The sequence below is a fragment of the Trichomycterus rosablanca genome, chromosome 17, assembly GCF_030014385.1.
Source record: "Trichomycterus rosablanca isolate fTriRos1 chromosome 17, fTriRos1.hap1, whole genome shotgun sequence".
In the NCBI taxonomy this organism is placed as follows: domain Eukaryota; kingdom Metazoa; phylum Chordata; class Actinopteri; order Siluriformes; family Trichomycteridae; genus Trichomycterus; species Trichomycterus rosablanca.
This window is the reverse complement of record NC_086004.1, coordinates 25,386,135-25,408,157: the sequence shown is the minus strand read 5'-3', so window position 1 is coordinate 25,408,157 and position 22,023 is coordinate 25,386,135. Positions and strand designations below refer to the sequence as shown.

Sequence of the window (22,023 nt, the reverse complement as noted above, 5' to 3'; positions counted from 1 at the left end):
TTTGGCTGCTCGGTCGGGGTCGTCACGATGGATCATTCGACAGCATATTTGATTTGGCACAGTTCTTAGCCCATCCTAACGCAACTCTCCTATTCATTATGACTTGGTACTGGCACTAAGGGTGCACCGATGTGTGCTCCCCTCTAATCCCAAATGGCAAGGCTCACATAATGCAACGTATGCTCTGTATATGTGAGCTCAGCCCAGGATTCAAACCCTGGAACTCGGGCACTGCTCGTAGCATTCATTATGTCACACAAGCTCACTTTTAAATCTGCATCTAAAAAAAGTTAATGCATTAAACGTAGGGGTGCAATTTTTTTCAAATTCATAAATCAATCTAGAATAGCAATGTATGGTTGTATAAAAAAGACATTTTACGTTCTCTTGACACTGGATGTACATGACAGTGAATTCTGGTCTCTTATGTGCTAAGAGGCTGTGTATTTTCTGCTAAGTTATAATTTGTTGATGCTGAGGTGTGTGTAAGGCCTCCAGCTCCATTCATTCAAATATTAACCTTCAGCTTCAACTAGTTGTTCTAGATTTTACACTACGCTAAGCAAAACAGATCAGAGCACGGAGTCTTGGATATGTGTGTATTTAATCTCTCACTACATAAATATTAAGAAATGGAACTAGTTTTGACTGGTGGGAGCTGATGTTTTTCTTGATGTCACAATGCTGCTGTGGAAAGAATGAAATCCACCTCGGGCTGGAGATCTTTTATGTTTTACTGATTATCTAGGCGGGTAATGAACGTGGGAAATGTAGACAAAATCCTCTTTCACAATCTATTGTGCATCATGAATTTGTATAGGTGTATAGTGTTTACACATTTAACTTTTTAAAGTTTAATTATTTGACGACATGGCATGGACTACTCATTTCTAGTAAGTGATTGATTTATCTTTGTCACTCAGTCTAGTAGGTACAATCAAACTGCCCCTATTTATATAATCTTTTTTTTTTTCTCTTTTGGGCAAAATCTGTTTTTTCTATTCATTTTCTGAAATATTAGACACCAAAACATCCAAAAAAACCTTAATCCATTCAGGATTGAGGCAACTGCCTAAAAAACTGTGCCACTGCTGCCCGAAACAAAAGACCTTGTTCTAATGGCCTCTGATTAGCAGAGGAAGTGATAAAGAAAGCTTATTGAGCCTAGAGCAGCACTGCAACAAAACCTTCGCTTCTCTAAAAGCTTCCATGAATTATTACTGCTCGTCATTAGGTCATTGCTTATTATTAACAATTGCCATGCTGCTGTCTGCAGCGTAAGGTGGGGTGTTCTTTTTCTGAGCCATGGAGACAGGCACCGGTACATACTGCTTACATCTGCAAAATGCATGTGTGCTGCCTGTGATCAAACAACCTACCTTATCCTTACAGACTTCTTGTTCAGTGTGATTTCCTGAATTGATTAGGCGTATTGTAATGCCTCCCTTTTTGTCTGGAAATAAGAAACAAGGCTATCAGCTTGCTGAACCTTCTGGCATGTGAACGACCAGAGGAATGGAAGATAAATGTGTAAGCACTTTTAAAAACAACCTTATGCAAGTCTAGTTTTGTTTCTCGTAGAACGGTGTCAGACTTCCTAAACTGAGCATGTGGATTATGTGTTCCGTAACAAGTGCTCATGTGATCTCGAGCAATTCATTATGTCGGGTGAAGATTTAATGGTTACTGGAATACACAGGGACTTTTTATTACCTGGTGAACTTTGTATCAATGTTAGGCAAAAAAAAAAAAGATTACTTGCTTGTAAATCAGTAACTCCTTCCTATTCTCTAACAGTCCACTGTTAAAGTTTATTTGAGGCTTTACTTAAATCCGACATTCATTATAAGATTTATATTATACATCATGGACTGGTGTCCTACCTTAATATTGAATCAAAAGGCAAAAATAATCCTTTGTGTAAGGACATGTACCATGTTTGTATTCATAATTTGTTATATAATGTGTAGTTATGTACTGTGAGAGACTGTGTACCCAATATTTTCACTTGCCTTTACACTTTGTTTATGTGATGTGACAATAAAAATCGATCTGATTGGATTTTGGTGCTTTTGCAGTGGTCCAGGTCTGCATTGTAGTAGAGAGAGAGCTCTTCCAGAGGACGGGCTGCCTCGCGCCCTGGTGCCCTAGCTCTTAAGGTAAGACCACTTCTAATTTAAAATACAGGGGTATTTAGAAAAGAGAGCTGCTAAATCCTCAATGAGTGTTCAAAAGTGTGTGGACGTTAAAGCTCCAAATGCAGAAATGTTTTGGAGCCGAGTTGCCGAGTTTAAAACCATTTGTTGAACAGACAGGTGACTGTGGTATGACTGTGGTAAGGGTACACATGAGCTTAATTCTAGGCTTTACTTTGCCCTTTTAAAAACCATCCTTGGTGTATAACAGCATACAGACGTACAACTGTCTGTGGAATTAAAGTGAGTCATTGTGAGGTTAAAAAATCAGCTGTTTAATTATAGAGAGGGAAAATGACCTCACAACGACAGATGACCTGTTGGATCCAGTGTGGTAAATGAAGTAGGCACAAGAAGTCTTTTAGGAACGTTCTAACTAGCAAGTAATGCTGTATAAAATGAGCAAGCAAACATGTGGCCAAGAAAATCATGTTTACTGTAATTCTGACTTTACACCACAAGATTGTCCGTTTTATTCTGATCCTACATTATGTACATGTACACAAACCCTGCCTCTCAACAACCATTGTGTCCTGTAGAGTTCATTCATGTTTGTTTGGCATAAAGCTAGCTGCTTTTAATAGCTTTAATTCAACGTAGGCTACAGATATATGCTAATCACATTCACTTTAATTACATTTTATGATCACAAGTACACTATATGGCCAAAAGTGTTTGTGCACCTGACCGCTCTGTATTAAAGTAGAGTTACCTCTGTGAGATCTTTTCAGCTTCACTCAAGACTTTGAAGTATTTGTGAATTTGTGCCCATTCAATAAAAAAGAGCATTTGTATGGCTGGGTACTGATGTTGGTCAAGGAAGCCTCGACTGATGTTCTAGTTTATTTCAAAGATGTTTAGTGAGGCTGAAGCTGGGGCCCTGTGCAGGTCACTGGAAATTCTTTAAACCAGGAGTTTTGCCATGTCTTGTCAAATGTTGTGGCATGAATTTAACGATTAGAAGGGGTGTCCTAATACTTTTGTCCACTTTTGTAGTGTATGTGGACACATGACACATGAGCTTGTTGGCCATCCACTTTATTTCAACTGAAATAAAGCACAGACTGTTAAAAATTAAAATTTTTAACTGACAGCATTTATCAAACAGTGATTTCTTTGTTGGTTACTGGTTAATCAATTAATCATTGACGTCCCAAGTTGGGGCCCTTATAAATGTTGTGAGAATATATATGAGGAATATTCACTAAGGGAAAACTGCTATTAGGAAACCATTAATGAAACTAAATAATTGATGAATGAATAATAAAATAATTGTTCTGAAGGGCCACACAAAGCTCAGGAGCTTCTCGTATTCCCACAAAGCAATGCTTCAGACTGGTGCTGAAGACCCACCAGTGTTTGCATTAAAAATATTACTCCTGAGTAAAGGATGGATGATGCACAGTAACCTTCACCCGCCTGTCTTTGTTAAAAAATGAAAACTGTAGTGATATCTCAGAGTCCAAGTTCTGTTCAAGAAAAGGTAAATTACTTTCTCTAGATTTCCTCAAGCCATCGTGTCTGGCACCCTAAAACTCCCACAGCAGACCACTCGTGAGGCATTGAAGGATTGTTATCTTTGAGTTTGGTGGCAGTGTCCCAAGAACTTTCTCATTTATCTTTATTGATAATATGTTTGCTGATAGTGTCAGCAGAACACGTTTTGACATCCGTGGGCAAATTTCATCTGCTCAAATCCATTAGACAGGGCTTTTCAGGAAGCAGGCCAGTGACCTGAAACACACGGTTGATTGTGACCAAAATGTGATCGGTTCTGTCACCTGATTCAAATCCAATAAAGAATGTTGGAGAAGAGACTGAAAGCCTGAACACCCTGCAGCTAGCAGGGATGATCAAAATACAGCAACGCCAGGGTAGATTCCTGCATTCTGTCTAAATACAGTGGGTGTTTAGGTATTACCTGATACTGATATTTATAACTGCAGTAGTGCATCTCAATTTTATGTGTTTTTCTGGTTGCAACATTGAATACTAGAACACTTGGGCAAAATGTGAGGTGAAATTATTAAGGGCTGTAGGTTGGCGATCATTATAGATCATTATAATGTAAAAAAAAATCAATACTGTCTCTCTGTTCATGTCAAAATTGCTGTTGCCATGATCAGACAGGTACTAGGATATTTTATTCAAGAGAATAGTAGGTAACTAGCTAATAGTACTAGAAGTGTGTATATACATCACCATCAGCTTATTGGGCAACCTATTCCAAAGCCATTACAAGGAAGTCCTTATCTGGAATGTATCTGTGGGGATTGTGCCCTTCAGTTAAAAGAGCCGTTATAAGTTCAGACACTTATTTTGACGAAAAGATCTGAATTGCAGTTAATTTATTAACTCTAACCCCATGGAACAGCTTTTGGATGAGTAAAGTCAGGGTTCTGTGAAATCCACTTGGTTCCTCGATGCCAAAGTCATCCAACAAGGTCGTTATGGAACTTGTTTATGTGCACAGGGGCACAGTGAGGGGAATGAAAATGACTAAAGAATGCAGGTCAGCTCTTCTCAATATCAATCTAATCTGTGTATGACACGGGACCATGAGTGTGGAGTGCCTGGGTGGCTGGTTTAAAATACTAGGAAGGGCACGGTCCTAAGCTAAATTTCCCCTTTGTGTGTTGGTTCGTGCTGGTGCCGGGTCCTGATAAGATCAGAGCCAGTGGTGGAGCGCTGGAGGCAGGAACGCTATGCTGCCTCCCTGCTGCCCTATTGTTAAGGCATCCAGGCATTTTTTTTTTGTTTTGTTAAGAGTTTTCTTTCTAACATTTTTCTTGACACTTTTTACAGTCTTTACTCCTGCTGATCAGTTTGTCCTGACATTGTACTGCACATTCTTTTAAGGATTGTGATACGACATCAAATAGGTGCCAGCTGCAATTTGTGAATATTGAGCTGTATGCACTTTATTTGTTATGAGAGAAAGCTTGATTTATTGCATTACTAGCCAATAAAAATAATCATGTTCAGGTGACACAGTGGTGAATTACGCTAGCCAACTACTGCTGGTATGCAGGGTTTAAATTCCAGCAGTGGTATCGGCTGCTGGGCTTTTACATGCAGACATGTTGGTTAATATTAAGGAGGGCGTGGCCGAGGCCCTGTGATGAATTGGTGTCCTGTCCTGAATTTGTTGCAGTGCATTGTGGCCAGTGACACTGCGGTAAAACATTACAATTAAATGAATAAATTACGTGCAAAGCATAGTTTTTCACTAGCTGTATGAAATCAGGATATTCATTGGACACATCATTTACATACAAAATACTTGGCATCAATTTAGTCATGTCCACTTACTTGGAGGTGGAAATGGTCAAACAGTTCACCGTTGCATCTGCAATTGCTGCTTCTAATGGATCGAGGGGCTTGCACAAGCGATGGTTAATTCACAGATAGTGTGATAGTGTGTGTACATGATACTGCTCTCTGTGAGACTCTGTCTCTCACAAGGGAAAGGAAGTGGTCCAGTGCATATTGGAGGGGGTTTGTGGTAGTCTGTGGCTTTTCCGGTCAAGGTAGGAGGGGGCTTCTGTTGCAGCGGTGGAGGAAGTTACAAGTAGGGAATTGGATATGACTAAATTGGGAAGAAAAGAGGAAATGCAGTTTTTAAAAAAGCTAATGAGCCTCTCAGTCTAAACTAATCAATACTTGTGCTGTAAAGTGGATATGGACTCTGTGAGCTCTTTGTCTTGTCCTGTCCTTCACTGGAAAGTTGGCTTACAGGACAGAGAGCTCAGCACACAGAGCTGCTGAGTTCACATTCCCATCAAGACTGCAATCCTATGCAGCACTCGTATTGTTTACCATCCATCTTGTCTATGCAGTCAGGTTCAGTCACCTCACCTGTACACGTGACTGAATTCTGTTTAGTCTGTTTAGTTTAGGCATTTTATGTGAATACATGGGAACATAATACATCTTTAATATCAATGTGGCACTGAAATCATGTACATTTCTAATCTATGGGATTTAGCCAGATTAAATGAAGGGTAAAGTGATGGGAAATGCAGTGTAAAGCTTGTAATGTGCAATCTTTTTCACAGTTTAATGTATTGTGTATTTGATTTTGCACGAACATAATCTAAATTGTATCACCAATAATAAAAACATTTTTAAATTTTTTCAAATATTTAAAGTTGCAAAAGTTTCCAGCCCTAATAGTTAATGTTTTGTAGAAGCCCTTTGGGCAGCAATTAGACCAGCAAGTCTTCTTGGATACGTCTTTATGAGATTTGCCTACCTGGATAAGTTTATCAAATTTGTTCATAGCAGACACGTTAGATTGGGTGTTAAGCGTCTGTGAAGTGCCGTCCTCGGGTCTTTCTACAGATGTTTGATACGTATTTAAGTCTCTATATTAAGAGACTTGCCCCAAACCCACGCCAGTGTTGTTTTGGCTCTATGCTTCGTCTCATTGTCGTGTAAAAGGCAAATCCCCATCCCAGTCTGAGTTTGCATGCTCTCTGGAGGAGGTTTTCTTCTTTCTTCTTCTTTCTTAATAGTGCATCTATAGGGTATCTTATCAATTACATCATGGCAATAAAGTTAAACCTGTGTTGTAAACCTGTGTTACAGCAAAATACTTACAGGATGACCTAAAGGCTTTGACACGTGTCAGTGGAACCATAAGATCACTTAACAACTAAGGTCTTCATGGCCATTAAGTAAACCAACCAGAGAGATAGAGATCGTTCTTTGAGTGCAACTGGGATTAAAAATGTTTTTACACACATCCAAATGCACCAAGCTCTGGATCCTTTTGTGCTAAAATAAAAAAAACCTCTAACTGTCTGTGGGGTGAGATTGATGTGTGAGGTGTGTGGTTTTTTTTTTTCTTTTTTTTTTTTTCTTTTTTTTTTTTTTTTTAAATGGTTCATTTACCCTCAGCGTGTAGTACAGCTGTTGAGGTCAGAGTAGACATGGGATATTTTGTGTTCGTGATTTGAGGTTACAATAAAACAGCTGTTGTGTAAAGCTTCACACATACTTATTTTTAGACAAACACTAGATTTCTAATGTAAATATCTATACATTTTTTACAGGTAAGTAGCGGTAGCCTCCGGAGAATAGCACAGGATGGAGGATCTAAAGACCGTTAATAAGGACCTAGATGATGAAATGGTAAGTACCTTATTGCATTACAGATGTAAATATTGATAATTTTAATACCAATGTTTTGCTTCAAGCAGGTTAAACCAGGTTGTGCTTAAACCCTTAAATCTTTCGGCTGGCATTTATTTAGCACACAGCTCAAGTAGCTTGAACTTAGTGCAAAAGATGCAGTGTCATTTAATGACCTTGTGTCCTGGCTCCCTACCTGCTGTTGTTGAACATCATCAACATGGCTGAGTTTTAGAGTCATGCAGAGTGTTTCATAATGTCATCACATGGCCACTGTCCATATGGCAGTGGTGGGAACATAGTCATTCCCATTTCGATTTTTAGTTTGCTGATTTTGCTGGTTTAAAACAAAACACATGCAGGCTTGCTGTGGAGAGAGAATTTGCAACCTCTCCATGTACACTAGGTTTTGAAGAATCTCATTTGACTTCCTAGCACACTTAGACCAGATGGCATAATGTATGTGGTTTTCCAGTCTAATTTGTGTATTTGACTTGCACCCCAGTCATCAGCACACCTACTGCTAACAGATGCACAAAATCATGCAGACAACCGCATCGCCATAGAAGTTGAGTCACTTGCGTTGGTGAGCTGGTGACTTTTCACATGGTGCCGTCACAGGATGCCATTTCTCTAGCAGGACATTGAGTTAAATGTCTTCTCTGCTTGAGATGCTCTGACAGCTGTGTTGCCGATTTGTAGTGGAGAGATCTAGGAGCAACAGCATCTCGGCTGCAAGGACCACACAGGTTTAAAGACCACCTTGTGCTGAATTGCAATTGTCTGACCACAGTTGCAACACTCCGCAAAGGTTTTCAACCTGCAAATTAAATGTTGTCAGCAGCTTTATAGTTAGCGTTACTCAAGCCTACGATCAAAATTGAAAACCATTAGAGAATTGACTGGGTTCTTAGAAAAATGATACTCAGATGCATAATGCTAGCTGTACTTTGTTTGAGATGGAAAGTAGTACCTATGGGGATGGCCCTTTACATGCCCATAAGAGTAAAATCTTAAATGCTCTAAAGAAATTTCCTGCTTGGTTCACATGTCTTGTCTTTTTTTTTTAGAGTCCTGACCTCACCTGTCCAACACCTTTGCAATTACACATTTAATAAGCACATATGGATGTGATGAGTAGTCGTGCCATATTTAGACCAGTGACTGAGTGGAAGTGATTTAAGCAGCTTATCTGCTTGGTACCTGTGTAGACTAAACACTTGTGTCTGTGTCACAGGAGCTGAGCGGGTACAAGCCTTGCCGATGGAAAATGGCTTTGGTGGCAGTGGGTGTGCTGTGTACAGGTGGCTTCTTACTGCTGCTGCTTTACTGGCTGCCCGAGTGGTGTGTGAAGGCCACATGCACCCGCACTACCGTCCGAGATGCCAAGATTGTCCTGCTCCAGAGCACTGTACGTACTGCCAAACGCACAACCTTACAGCTTTATTATATTCTTATTGTTATAACGTAGTATAATAAGTAATTCCGACTGATCAATTGGTGGACATTTCCATTGAGTGTTCTACCCAACAAATTCATTGATGTTGCCTTATAAGATATACAGTGGTAGCTTAGCGGTTAAGGTAATGGACTTGTAATTATGAGGTTTCCAGTTCAAGCCCCACCATCGCCAAGTTGCACTGTTGGGCCGCTGAGCAAGGTTCTTAACCCTTAATTGCTTGAATTGTATTCAGTGTTGCTTTGAATGAAAGCGGCTGCTAAATACCGCACTGTAGTAAACTGTAACTGCACATTTTTTTTAATAGCCTTGTTTCCAGGAGTATCTGTGACTCTGCTTGGTCTTCCAGGCCAGTAGCTGACTAGCAGGCATAATTGAATAAATGTAAAGAATTAAATGCAAAATCGGTGTTCAGGTTCATACTGTTTATTCAGGCATGCTTATTATGTATAATAACAAATAACAAATGTTCGAAAACTAAATTGGTTGAGAAACTATATCATTGTAGACATTAATGCAAATAAAATTATAAAAGACTTTACTGAGGATGCACTCAGTAAACATCCCTGACCGTTAGTCATTCTGGTTAGGACGGTCTGCCAGACTCTGTAAATGTTTCCCGGCTGTGTCCCAAACATGTGCTACATACCGTGTAATTATACCAATAATATGCAATAACTGTCTTATTGACAAATGAGTTATTGTTCATTATAGCAGGAGAAAATTCATTTATATTGCTGCTGCTGCTTCTTTTAGCTTTGCCTTCAGGAGATACACTTAATAATAAAGATCTGACTGAACTTGTATATCTTTTTACCATGCCCACTTTTAACCCAAATTTCCTCACAATTGTCCAGACTTTCTTGCTAGCAAAGCACAACGTATGCAAATACCACTGCAGCTCTATAGTTGTCATTTGCCTATGGAAATCCAGGCTGTATTATTTCCTTTAAGTGTTTCAGGACTTTTTGTGTTGTTTTGTGTGTTTCAGGATGAGTTTAAGCGCTGGTTCCTGGCTAGGGTTCGTGTGATGCTGTCACCAGGAAAAGACCCTTACAGCAACCTGGACTCGCAGAGCACCACCCACATGGCCAATGGCCATACATCCCACCCTTCCAACACCCCAGCCCAGGGTTTCATTAGGAAATACGCCGAGTACCAGCCAGTGCAGGTACACACGTCGCCACCTTTTGCTCCAACTACTAAATTCACTAAGTTATCAATAGTAGACGGTGCCTGGGTGGCATGGCAATAAACCACACTATCCCGCTACTACAGGGATCTAGGGTTTGAATACACAGCAGTGCTATCAACCAGTTACGTGTTTGCATACAGATGTTTTTGGCAGTGTCTGGGGGGGATGGCCAAGGCCCCCCGCAATGGATTTAAGTCCTGTCCAGGGTGTGGTCCTGTCCCAGTGATTCTGTGGAAACCTGACCAGGATGATGTGGTGGTAGAACATGAAAAGGAATAAATGAACCAATACTAGACATTATATTAGACAAGGCAAAGTGATTTGTAACTTTGTTAAAAGTCAAATGAAAACCAAAGTATTCTAAAATGATCTTAAATCAAACTAATGCATTTAAAAAATTTGCTTAACAGCAGTAGTGTCCATGCCATGTCAAATTGTTACAAATACTCATTTTATTTCTGTTTTGCTAAGTATCTGCTGAACTTGTTTTTTTTTTCTGTTTCCTCCCTCTTTCTCCCTCCCTTCAGATCCGCTATTTTACACTCCATAGCACAAAATACTACTGGAACGACAATTCGCAAAACTACGAAGTGTTAACGTAAGCAGCCTTTTTAAACTTTGTGTGTCTGTGGTCAGTGATTTGTTAATGTGTCTGTATTAATTCTGCTGTGTTGTGCTTGGTTTAGCGGCCTGGAGGATCTGGAGCCAAGGTGTTCAAGCATCCATGCAGAGCACAGCCAAGGCCTCAGCCAAGATCAGCAAGAGTACAGGTACTAATACTTTGTATTGACAGCAATCCATGCCTTTACACCACACATAGTCCTATTGCTCAAATCAAATCTACCTGCGCTTCCCACTCAGGATTTACCTACCCGTGTTCAAAACAAGAAAATCGTTCTTTTTAATAAATAATAAAATAAATCATGGTTTAACATTTGGTAGTTGAATGCATCCCAATAAACGTATATGTTACTATTTAAAAGATAGCAGGGAAAGTAGATAGTAGTCTACTAATGTTTAAAGACTGTCCAAGGCAAAGAAGACACTTACTGGGACAATTCAGTCTACAAGATATTCGTGTACAATTACGTGTGTTAGCATGCAAACAGATTTAATTATTTGCTGTTTGTCTTTGCAGGAAATTATTTTTTGGAAAAAATGAAATTGAAGTGAAAGTGCCTTCCCTCTTTAAGCTGCTAATCAAGGAGGTAAGTCAAGTTGTGTTTACACACCTGCTATCAAATGTTTGTGGTGTGGTCCAACTTATGTTGGCACAATTTATTGCACAGATCGTTTGTTGGAGGGTTTTCACATTTGCATCACATTTTCTCAAACACACAGGTGCTTAAGTCTAGTGCAAAGCTTAGGTAGGTGCTTAATTAGGAACACCTCCAGATGCCACTTTATAGCATTAGTAGTAAGCACCCTGACAAACATTATGATCTTATCTCATAGATTTTACTTAACCCCCGTGTTCATGTGGGTTTCCACCGGGTGCTCCGGTTTCCTCCCACAGTCCAAAGACATGCAAGTGAGGTGAATTGAAGATACAAAATTGTCCAAGACTGTGTTTGATGTAACCTTGTAAACTGATGAACCTTGTGTAATGAGTAACTACCGTGTCTGTCATGAATGTAACCAAAGTGTAAAACATGACGTTAAATATCCTAATAAACCAACTAATAGACTTTTCTTAACAGATGATATTACATAATCAAGTCTGCGAACGGATTAAATCAGATTGAATTTACCTCAAGCTTTACACTGTTTGGCCAGCTGTATGTAGACACCACCAAATCAGCCAAACACATTATAAAAATAAATGACAAATTTGATCTGAGGCTATTTGGTAGTCCGCGCAGAGCCCTGACCTCAATCCCTTGAACACTTTTGGAATGAATTGGAACACTAATTGCAAGCCAGGCCGTCCAGTCCAACATCAGTGCCTGGCCCAACCTTATTAGTGCTTTTTCTGAATGTTTTTAGAAAAACGGCTCCTTCTAAGATTTTAAAATGTCTGAAAAGCATAAAACTCAAACATCTCTTGTAACCTCTTTAAACATCTTTCGTGTAGTTAAAGTGTTCTGAAAAACATACTAATGGCACGCCATAGAGGTGGCTCTAAATACAGAGCTTATAATGGCGATTAAACACAACACAACACAAAACCACTCCAAAATCTTGTGGAAAGTCCTAAAGGTTTTTGGAATAGTATGTCCAACAATTGTTTTTGATGCTATGATCAGGACAATGGGGTTGGTAGACTGATACAGTCTACTGATTCTGATACTGTTTGTGTATTCTTAATCTATGTTTAATAAATCTCTTTGTTACACTTACCCACTGCTAAATGTCAAATGTACTTTCTTTCTCTCTCAGGTCCTCAACCCCTTTTACATCTTCCAGCTCTTCAGTGTTATCCTATGGTGTGCTGACGAATACTACTACTACGCTATGGCTATAATGTTAATGTCGATCATATCAGTAGCTACCTCTCTCTACACCATCAAAAAGGTGAGTAGAACGTTTTAGCCTCTCTGTCTGATTGCTGTTACTGTAGGAGGCAAAATATAACAATACACACTGCAGTATCATGTTGCACAAATGTCAATATGCAACAGGCCCATCTGCCATAGAGACCGGCAGGGAACGTGGGTTACAGATTCATGCCCATCTGCCGTGCCATTACGGCACAGATGGCAGAACGTGGTGTTTCTTTAATTAGGCAGTCACTGTGCTTATGTCCATGTGGGGTGAATGGCTTTCTTTTCTGGCCGAGCATGTGGAGTATGATACCCCCATGCTCGTCTCTGTTCTATCACCTTTTTGTTCTTTTTTAATTTGGTTTTCGTTTGCTTTCAGTTTCAGTCATTTTGGCCACTTGCATTTTGTTAGGGTTTTTCTTTTTTATATGTGGCTCTTCAGCCACTGCATTGTTCTGCCTTGGTTAAACATCCTGCATAAAGGGTGGATTATTTTAAGCCTCACATGTGCAGGGGCTTTACCTGATGAGGCTTGACCTGTCCCGTTACAGATAAATGGGGAAGTAACCCAAAAAATTTACATACATGTACCCACATCATAGCATTCTCCTAGAGTATATGTTTGTGTATCAGAGTTGTTTCTTTTGGCAGATTGAGAGATTATTTTGTCTAAATCCTGTTTTTCTTTTTGTAGCAATATATCACGTTGCATGACATGGTGGCTACCCACAGTATTGTTCGTGTATCAGTCTGCAGAGCCAATAATGGTATGTGTGTCAAACTCTTCTGTTCTTTAAATTAGTGTAACACTTGATGGTGCTAAACTGTGTGTATTCAAGGGTGCCAGGAACTTTAGGGTGGTTGGTACAGTGGATTTTTTTTCATGATGAGTCAGCTCAGTCTGCGGTGCTGAGCAGTGTGGGTAATATGGAAACTGCTGAGCCAGTCTGGGGATCTAGTACACATGCTTTTACCCCTCCCCTCATGCTTTTCCCTGTTCTTTCTCTTCTCTATCTCATTTATTATTCTTTTTTCTTCTCTTCCTTCATGTTCCTTGTCCTCGACAGAAATTGAAGAAGCATTATCTACAGACCTCGTTCCAGGTGACGTCATGGTCATCCCCAGCAATGGAACCATCATGCCTTGTGACGCAGTGCTGATCAGTGGAACCTGCATCGTCAACGAAAGCATGCTCACAGGTCACTGATCACATCTCAGCATTAAACATTCAGCCAATTATAAAGATAGATAGAAATTATGCTTTTGTTAGAGCTATTTGATCATGTCAAAGTCCATCAGATGATGTATTTGACTGAAAGCTCCACATAGTTCATATAGTTTAAAAAAGAAAAAGTAAGAGAACATTGTAGAGTGACTAAAGTTTCTGCATTGTTTAATAATAAAATGATCTGAATGTGATTGTAAATCACAATTATAGACAACCACTATCTAACTAAACTAATAACATGCAAACATTTGTACTGTCCATGTCTTTTATTGAGCACATTGCATAAACATCCACAGTGCAGAGAGATAAAGTAAACCTTTGACTTTAATAACCTCTAGATATCCTTTCAGCACTAATTACCACCATCACCCGATGCATCATAAAGGGTAGAATCAGACAGTGCTGACCACAGACTGTTGATCAGCTAAAGTATTGCATCAAGCAAGCATGAGCAAAGATTTTACTTGCAAAACTGCAACCATTAGTGTCCTTATGTTCCAAACTATTAGAAATATAATCAAGAGTAAGGTGATGTAACACAGTGGTAAACATACCTCAGAAACATGCACAGGTTCCTAGCAGGGGTGTTTTAAAATGTGTGCTGTAACAGAGTGACATATTGGGTTAAAAAAATAAAAATAAAAAAACTAAATTTGTCAAAATTCCCATCCCTAATGTTTACATACAAGAGGTATTAAAGAAATTAGCAGAACACCTCATAGTCATTTTGTATCATTTTTTTGCAATCTATTTTTCTAGGTGAAAGTGTCCCAGTCACTAAAACTAATCTACCCAACCCATCACTCGGAGATAAGGGTTCAGACGAAGATGAAGTGTACAATATAGACGAGCATAAACGACACACTCTCTTCTGTGGGACCAACGTCATTCAAACACGCTTCTACTCAGGAGAACTGGTTAAAGCTGTGGTGGTCCGGACTGGTGAGTTACTTTGCACGTGTATGTGGCTCTGTTTTACTATCTGACAACAGGCATGTAGAACTGAAAGCGGGTTTTTTACGCCAAACTGTTCATTGAAGTTGCTATATGTTTGTTTCTGACCCGGTATATCCGCGAAACACTTTCACAAGTTATTAAAAAGTAAAAAAAAAAAACATTTAAAATATTCTTTCATCCCTTTCTCCCAATCCAGTCATTTCCAATTCACCCGGCTTGCAACACAAAATTCATACAGCAAATGGAGAGACGCAATATGCTGCTTTATCATTTCCCCATCCCTCGTACAAGTGCCTTGACCAGCATGCAGAGGTCACATTTGCAGCAATAAGAAACCCAGTTGATTTCCCACGTGTCTGTTGGACGCTTGGAAAGATTGATAACACAGCTGACATTCGAACTTAGGAGCTCAGCAGTGATGGAGCAGCACTTTAGGCCTCTATGCCACCTGATCCCCATTTGGAGGGATTTTTAAACAGAAGTATTTTTTCATTAATTCACTCACAAAAATGAAACGGTTGCAGAAATCGGTAAAATCTCACGACAGCCACTTTGTACATAAATCTTAAGTGCATATTAAGGTCTGAGGTCTATTAAGAACTGTCTAAAAATTACCACAGACACAGATATTCTTGTGGTAGGTAGGTAGGTAGGTAGGTAGGTAGGTAGGTACAGTGTATCACAAAAGTGAGTACACCCCTCACATTTCTGCAGATATTTAAGTATATCTTTTCATGGGACAACACTGACAAAATGACACTTTGACACAATGAAAAGTAGTCTGTGTGCAGCTTATATAACAGTGTAAATTTATTCTTCCCTCAAAATAACTCAATATACAGCCATTAATGTCTAAACCACCGGCAACAAAAGTGAGTACACCCCTAAGAGACTACACCCCTAAATGTCCAAATTGAGCACTGCTTGTCATTTTCCCTCCAAAATGTCATGTGATTTGTTAGTGTTACTAGGTCTCAGGTGTGCATAGGGAGCAGGTGTGTTCAATTTAGTAGTACAGCTCTCACACTCTCTCATACTGGTCACTGAAAGTTCCAACATGGCACCTCATGGCAAAGAACTCTCTGAGGATCTTAAAAGACGAATTGTTGCGCTACATGAAGATGGCCAAGGCTACAAGAAGATTGCCAACACCCTGAAACTAAGCTGCAGCACAGTGGCCAAGATCATCCAGCATTTTAAAAGAGCAGGGTCCACTCAGAACAGACCTCGCGTTGGTCGTCCAAAGAAGCTGAGTGCACGTGCTCAGCGTCACATCCAACTGCTGTCTTTGAAAGATAGGCGCAGGAGTGCTGTCAGCATTGCTGCAGAGATTGAAAAGGTGGGGGGTCAGCCTGTCAGTGCTCAGACCATACGCCGCACACTACATTAAATTGGTCTGCATGGCTGTCACCCCAGAAGGAAGCCTCTTCTGAAGTCTCTACACAAGAAAGCCCGCAAACAGTTTGCTGAAGACATGTCAACAAAGGACATGGATTACTGGAACCATGTCCTATGGTCTGATGAGACCAAGATTAATTTGTTTGGTTCAGATGGTCTCAAGCATGTGTGGCAGCAATCAGGTGAGGAGTACAAAGATAAGTGTGTCATGCCTACAGTCAAGCATGGTGGTGGGAATGCCATGGTCTGGGGCTGCATGAGTGCAGCAGGTGTTGGGGAGTTACATTTCATTGAGAGACACATGAACTCCAATATGTACTGTGAAATACTGAAGCAGAGCATGATCCCCTCCCTCCGGAAACTGGGTCGCAGGGCAGTGTTCCAGCATGATAATGACCCCAAACACACCTCTAAGACGACCACTGCTTTATTGAAGAGGCTGAGGGTAAAGGTGATGGACTGGCCAAGCATGTCTCCAGACCTAAACCCAATAGAACATCTTTGGGGCATCCTCAAGCGGAAGGTGGAGGAGCGCAAAGTCTCGTATATCCGCCAGCTCCGTGATGTCGTCATGGAGGAGTGGAAAAGCATTCCAGTGGCAACCTGTGAAGCTCTGGTAAACTCCATGCCCAGGAGAGTTAAGGCAGTTCTGGGAAATAATGGTGGCCACACAAAATATTGACACTTCAGGAACTTTCACTAAGGGGTGTACTCACTTTTGTTGCCGGTGGTTTAGACATTAATGGCTGTATATTGAGTTATTTTGAGGGAAGAATAAATTTACACTGTTATATAAGCTGCACACAGACTACTTTTCATTGTGTCAAAGTGTCATTTTGTCAGTGTTGTCCCATGAAAAGATATACTTAAATATCTGCAGAAATGTGAGGGGTGTACTCACTTTTGTGATACACTGTAGGTAATCAGAGACTTTCTATGATTTATTTATCATTAATGTTATAAATACTCTCCTGTACCCTAGCATGCTGTTTTATTTTTTTTCAGGATTCAGCACAGCCAAGGGCCAGCTGATTAGGTCTATCCTGTACCCTAAGCCCACAGACTTTAAGCTGTACAGAGATGCTTACATGTTCCTGCTCTGTCTGGTGGCTGTGGCTGGCATCGGCTTTGTCTATTCGATTGTGCTGAGCGTAATGAATAAGGTAATTTTCCACTTTGTTCTACATTTAATTTAGACATGGGTTGATTCAACCCTCCATATTATGGAAAGTACAGAAGCATATTGCACAAAAACCCAAAGATACCATCTTAAAACAAATTGACTAAATTGGGGCATTTTTAAATGTAATTTTCCACATAGCAGGACAGTTAACTTAAAATTTAAACATCTTGTACTTATAGGTTCCTGCAAAGACCATCGTAATCGAGTCCCTGGACATCATTACCATCACAGTACCACCAGCGCTACCTGCGGCCATGACAGCGGGCATTGTCTATGCGCAGCGGCGGCTCAGGAAACTCGGCATCTTCTGCATTAGCCCCCAGAGGATCAACATCTGTGGCCAACTCAACTTGATCTGCTTTGACAAGGTAGAATTGCCCAGTACACCAGAAAATATTAATTCCATATTATTTGTTCTTTGTTTTTTGTCAGTATAAAGGAAGTTTGTTCATCGTGTCACATTGTTACATTGTACATTAGACTATGTGCACAGTGTAGAGCGTACAGTGGGAGAAACAAGTTATTTACTACTTTTGTTTTTAAAATTTAGTAAACATTATATGGTGGAAAAACAAGTCGGGACCTCTTAGTTATTTAAAGCCTAATTAGAAAAGTAGATGCTGTAAAGCCTTGCTGTTGGATGGGGGGCAAGTGTGGGGCAAGTTCAGTGTTTTCTGGCCCTTTCCCATTGCACAGAGTTGCTTTCTTTCACAGAGTTGCTGTCATTGTAGATAATCAAAATGTGTAGAATGCCACCACAGTCTGCCTTTAGGGAACTTTAACTCCTTTCACCAGAATCATAGTCCTGGATTTGGATGCATACCGTATTGGAATGTGAAGTGCAATGCCATGAAAAAGGGCATTAGAACATGTAGTCCAACAAACTCGTGGCCAGGTCTTCAAATTCTTTTGGCTGTATAGTGTAATGGTAAATAAATGTTCATTTTATCTTTGCAAAGATGTGATTTAGGTTAATTAACCATATGTAATAGTGAATATAATGCATTGGATTTTTTTCCTGGCCGTGCATCTAAACTGGGATTGGGGTTTGGCTGGGACTAGGTTGTGACAATACTGTATATTACATTGTGGTTTTTTAAACATTTTTTTAACTCCATCCCTCTCTTGCAGACGGGCACACTCACAGAGGATGGCTTGGATCTTTGGGGAGTGCAAAGAGTTGATAATGCCAGGTGGGCAGTAAGATTTTTATCATTAATGTCAGGAAACAATCACAAGTCAAATATCAATCCCATGTTTAACTACAAGTGTTTCCGCAGATACACTGAGTTTGTGTACAGGCACTCGGAAGAAATGATTGCTTGAGTAATCAGATTAAACCACTGAGCTTACAGGAGTCACCACCCCTTTCAAAGGATATCCCTGGGTTCTCAATGCAAGCATGTCGTTCATCATATGCTTTCTGTGACCACTGATGGATTCCTACAAAAAGCTATAAAACTAAGAGAAAGATGCTCTGTATTATATATAGTTTTCTGTGTTCCTTCACCACTCATGCTGTGAGTCTGTGTCACAATTTATTATTTTTCTTTGACCAGGCTGGTGGCACTACTTAGACTTGAACCTGTTTGTCTGCGGTGGTGGACTGGCGCATTAAACCAGTTCCATGCCGTTTACATGTCCTTGTTGACCAGACAACTGCAGAAATTTGTTTTGTAATTATTAGTGAACATTGATCGTATGCCAGGCCTAAACTGACTGGACCGGTCTTCCACAGATTGCATCAAACCTCCAGTTAGGATTGCAACCATTTTCTGTTAGATTGCACCACTAATCTACTTTTTAATTAAAGCTTTGTAGTTATGCTAGTTCTTCTTTTCTCCAATAGTTTTCACCTTACAGAAGAAAATGCCTACAAGGAGAGCCTTGTGAAGACTTACTTTGTTGCTTGCATGGCCACGTGTCACTCTCTCACCAAGATTGAGGGCCAACTTTCTGGAGACCCTTTGGATCTAAAGATGTTTGAGGCTACTGGTTGGGTTTGTACCTTGTGTTTTCTAATGGCACTTCTCCCATTGTATCCTCCTTTACAGAAACGAGCAGGTGTGAATTGTGTTTGAATGTGGAAATAACATTTAAAATAAAATATGTTTTTTGTCCCAAAAAGCCTTTGACTTTATGATAATAAAATGAAATTGTGACTAACTCGAATACATAATAATAACCTGTTTTCTGCTGATTTTATTTTGCTGATTCTCAGATCCTTGAAGAAGCCACTGAAGAGGAGACTTCTCTTCATGAGCGTATAATGCCCACTGTTGTTCGTCCGCCCAAGCAGCTCCTACCGGAACCAGCGATGTCACCCGAGCAGGACATGGTGCGTTTGCCTTCTGTGTGTTTGACAATAAAACAATGGTGTTAATGTTCCACTGACTCAATTACTGACTGTGACTGTGCTTGCATTACAGGAGCTCTATGAGCTGTCGGTAAGTAGGCGCACAACATTTTTATGCAAACACTTTGTGCAAGCTTGTGCTGAATGTGTTTCTAGCAGGCGTCCTACGAGATTGGAATCGTGCGGCAGTTTCCCTTTTCCTCGGCCTTGCAGAGGATGTGTGTTGTGGCTCGACTGCTTGGAGAAAAGCGCATGGATGCCTACCTCAAAGGAGCACCAGAGGTGGTGGCCAGCCTATGCAAGAAGGAGACTGGTTGGTTGAATTGAATAGGCTTGTTTTAAGAGGCAGCAGCACTGTATTTAAATCAGTGTTAATCAGTGACACAAAACAGGACTGATAATGTACTGTTAATAAAAAAACAACAACAGAGCAGACAATCCTGTAATACACCCCACATTGGCATGCTTGGTCCCTGGTGATCTATTACTGCAATAGTATCAAAAAGGAATAAACACCAATCAATATGCCACTATTAACACTGATTTTAAATCTGCTGTATTTTCTACTGTTGAATTTTATCACCCTCTAACACTATATTCCACACTGTCCTACAGTACCACAGGACTTTGCAGAGGTACTGGAACACTACACCAAGCAGGGTTTCCGCGTCATCGCCCTGGCACACAGACGCCTGGAGTCCAAACTGACCTGGCATAAAGTGCAGAACATCAACAGGTACTGGAGAACTTCCAGTTCTTCTTTAAGTGTTTCATAAGCTTTCTGTGCCTGGTGGCTCTCTTCTCAGTCAGTCAGTATGGAATCGTCATCATTCTTTATCCGCAGTGCTCGGAACATTGATTGAACGTTGATGAGTATATTGACATGCAGTGATTTAAATCCACAGGGATCATATAGAGAGCAACATGGAGTTCCTGGGGCTGATCATCATGCAGAACAAGCTGAAGCCAGAGACACCCAGAGTCCTGGAGGTCCTCAGCCGAGCCAACATCCGCACAGTAATGGTAACAGGTATGGAAAATCCTGCAGATGCGCAGTATTTAGCAATACCACTACATGTTTGCATTTGCACCAATATTTTAATCATTATCACATTTCATAACTATTCATTCAGGTACTAGTGTAAACTTTTTCCACTGTCCATATTTAGGAAAAAATGTTTAGTCTGTAAGTTATCTCATTAGGAGTCTTCAGGAAGCCTTGTATAAATATACACCTGATGTGTTTTAATAGAGAACCATTTCATTTTGTATACTTCAATATAATAACTGAATCAAGTATACTCAGTAATACAGAACCAGTAATTTTCTTGTGCCAAAACAACATTGCTTACTTTTTTGTCCCACAAACTGAAATATGTGGACCTTTTTACACTGACTTTAAATGGAAATTGTTCTGAGTATTGTTTTTTTTTTTTTTTAATTGATTAATTGAATTTTACAAAAAAAAAAATTATGTAAATTATTAAACAAGATCGTTAAGATCTCCTTGACTTTCCTTGTGGTTTTATTTAAAGAACAGCTTGCTTCAAATATTGGATCCATATTATATTGCCCTTTACCTGGTCCACTTGCACAGCACCAGATTCATTTTTACTCAGTATAATTTTTTGAAGAAGGTATGGATATTGACAGGGATGTTTGGATTTTGATGTTATAGAATTCATATTGGTCAGGCAGAAGTAGCAATCCAAAGCATGATTTTAGGGTTCTGTCCATCCAGAGGAATGGTAAAAGGTATATGGTATGAACATTTCACTCATGCTGTGAGAAGCCTGATGTGAACATGCTGTGATTATTGTTGGGAGTTGCGATAATGGACAAGATTAGGCGAAAGTTAGATTTGGGGTTATGTACAGCCACAGATGATGTTTTAATAACAGATAATGTCTGGGTGTTGTACAGGTGACAACATGCTGACGGCCATATCTGTGGCACGAGACTGTGGCATGATCCCGCCCCAGGACCGAGTCATCATCGCCGATGCTCTACCTCCCAAAGACGGTCGTGCCGCCCGGATCAACTGGCGCTACGCAGACAACCCCAAGAACTCAAGCAAACTGGCTCAGATGGAGGTTAGTTGGCGCCCTCTGTAGTCCAAATGCTATTATTGCAATTAAAGATCTAGAAATGAGTTTACAGTCCATAGAGAGATAGATAGATAGATAGATAGATAGATAGATAGATAGATAGATAGACGTCACACTGTGCCTACTGGTTTATCCATATGGCCATCCATGTTTAAGACACATACACTGTATGACCAAAAGTATTTGGACACCTGACAATCCTATTCCAAAAACAAATGGTATAAAATAGTGACCTCTATGTGATATGTTCAGCTATAACCACATTCTTTTCTAAGAATGCTTTTCACAAGACCTTGAACAGTGTCTATGGGAATTCGTGCTTATT

General features: G+C 40.0%; 1 protein-coding gene across 6 annotated transcripts in view; it reads left to right on the top strand.

Annotated features, from left to right (window-relative positions):
• The window catches only part of atp13a3 (ATPase 13A3), a 47,851-nt gene that overhangs the window by 8,066 nt on the left and 17,762 nt on the right, over positions 1-22,023 (top strand). For 3 of the 6 annotated variants that reach the window (XM_063012471.1, XM_063012474.1, XM_063012469.1), the window contains exons 2-22: positions 2,079-2,159; positions 7,253-7,331; positions 8,569-8,742; positions 9,782-9,961; positions 10,513-10,583; positions 10,672-10,755; positions 11,124-11,193; positions 12,365-12,499; positions 13,163-13,235; positions 13,536-13,667; positions 14,456-14,638; positions 17,057-17,214; positions 17,414-17,602; positions 18,366-18,427; positions 19,084-19,234; positions 19,456-19,572; positions 19,664-19,681; positions 19,750-19,903; positions 20,206-20,326; positions 20,496-20,620; positions 21,514-21,683. In XM_063012471.1, the coding sequence (XP_062868541.1) occupies positions 7,287-7,331; positions 8,569-8,742; positions 9,782-9,961; positions 10,513-10,583; positions 10,672-10,755; positions 11,124-11,193; positions 12,365-12,499; positions 13,163-13,235; positions 13,536-13,667; positions 14,456-14,638; positions 17,057-17,214; positions 17,414-17,602; positions 18,366-18,427; positions 19,084-19,234; positions 19,456-19,572; positions 19,664-19,681; positions 19,750-19,903; positions 20,206-20,326; positions 20,496-20,620; positions 21,514-21,683 (2,412 nt within the window). In that variant the 5' untranslated portion in view covers positions 2,079-2,159; positions 7,253-7,286. Of the gene's footprint in view, positions 1-2,078; positions 2,160-7,252; positions 7,332-8,568; positions 8,743-9,781; positions 9,962-10,512; positions 10,584-10,671; positions 10,756-11,123; positions 11,194-12,364; positions 12,500-13,162; positions 13,236-13,535; positions 13,668-14,455; positions 14,639-17,056; positions 17,215-17,413; positions 17,603-18,365; positions 18,428-19,083; positions 19,235-19,455; positions 19,573-19,663; positions 19,682-19,746; positions 19,904-20,205; positions 20,327-20,495; positions 20,621-21,513; positions 21,684-22,023 lie in introns of all 6 variants that reach the window. The other 3 variants (XM_063012470.1, XM_063012472.1, XM_063012468.1) reach the window with 1 other exon arrangement.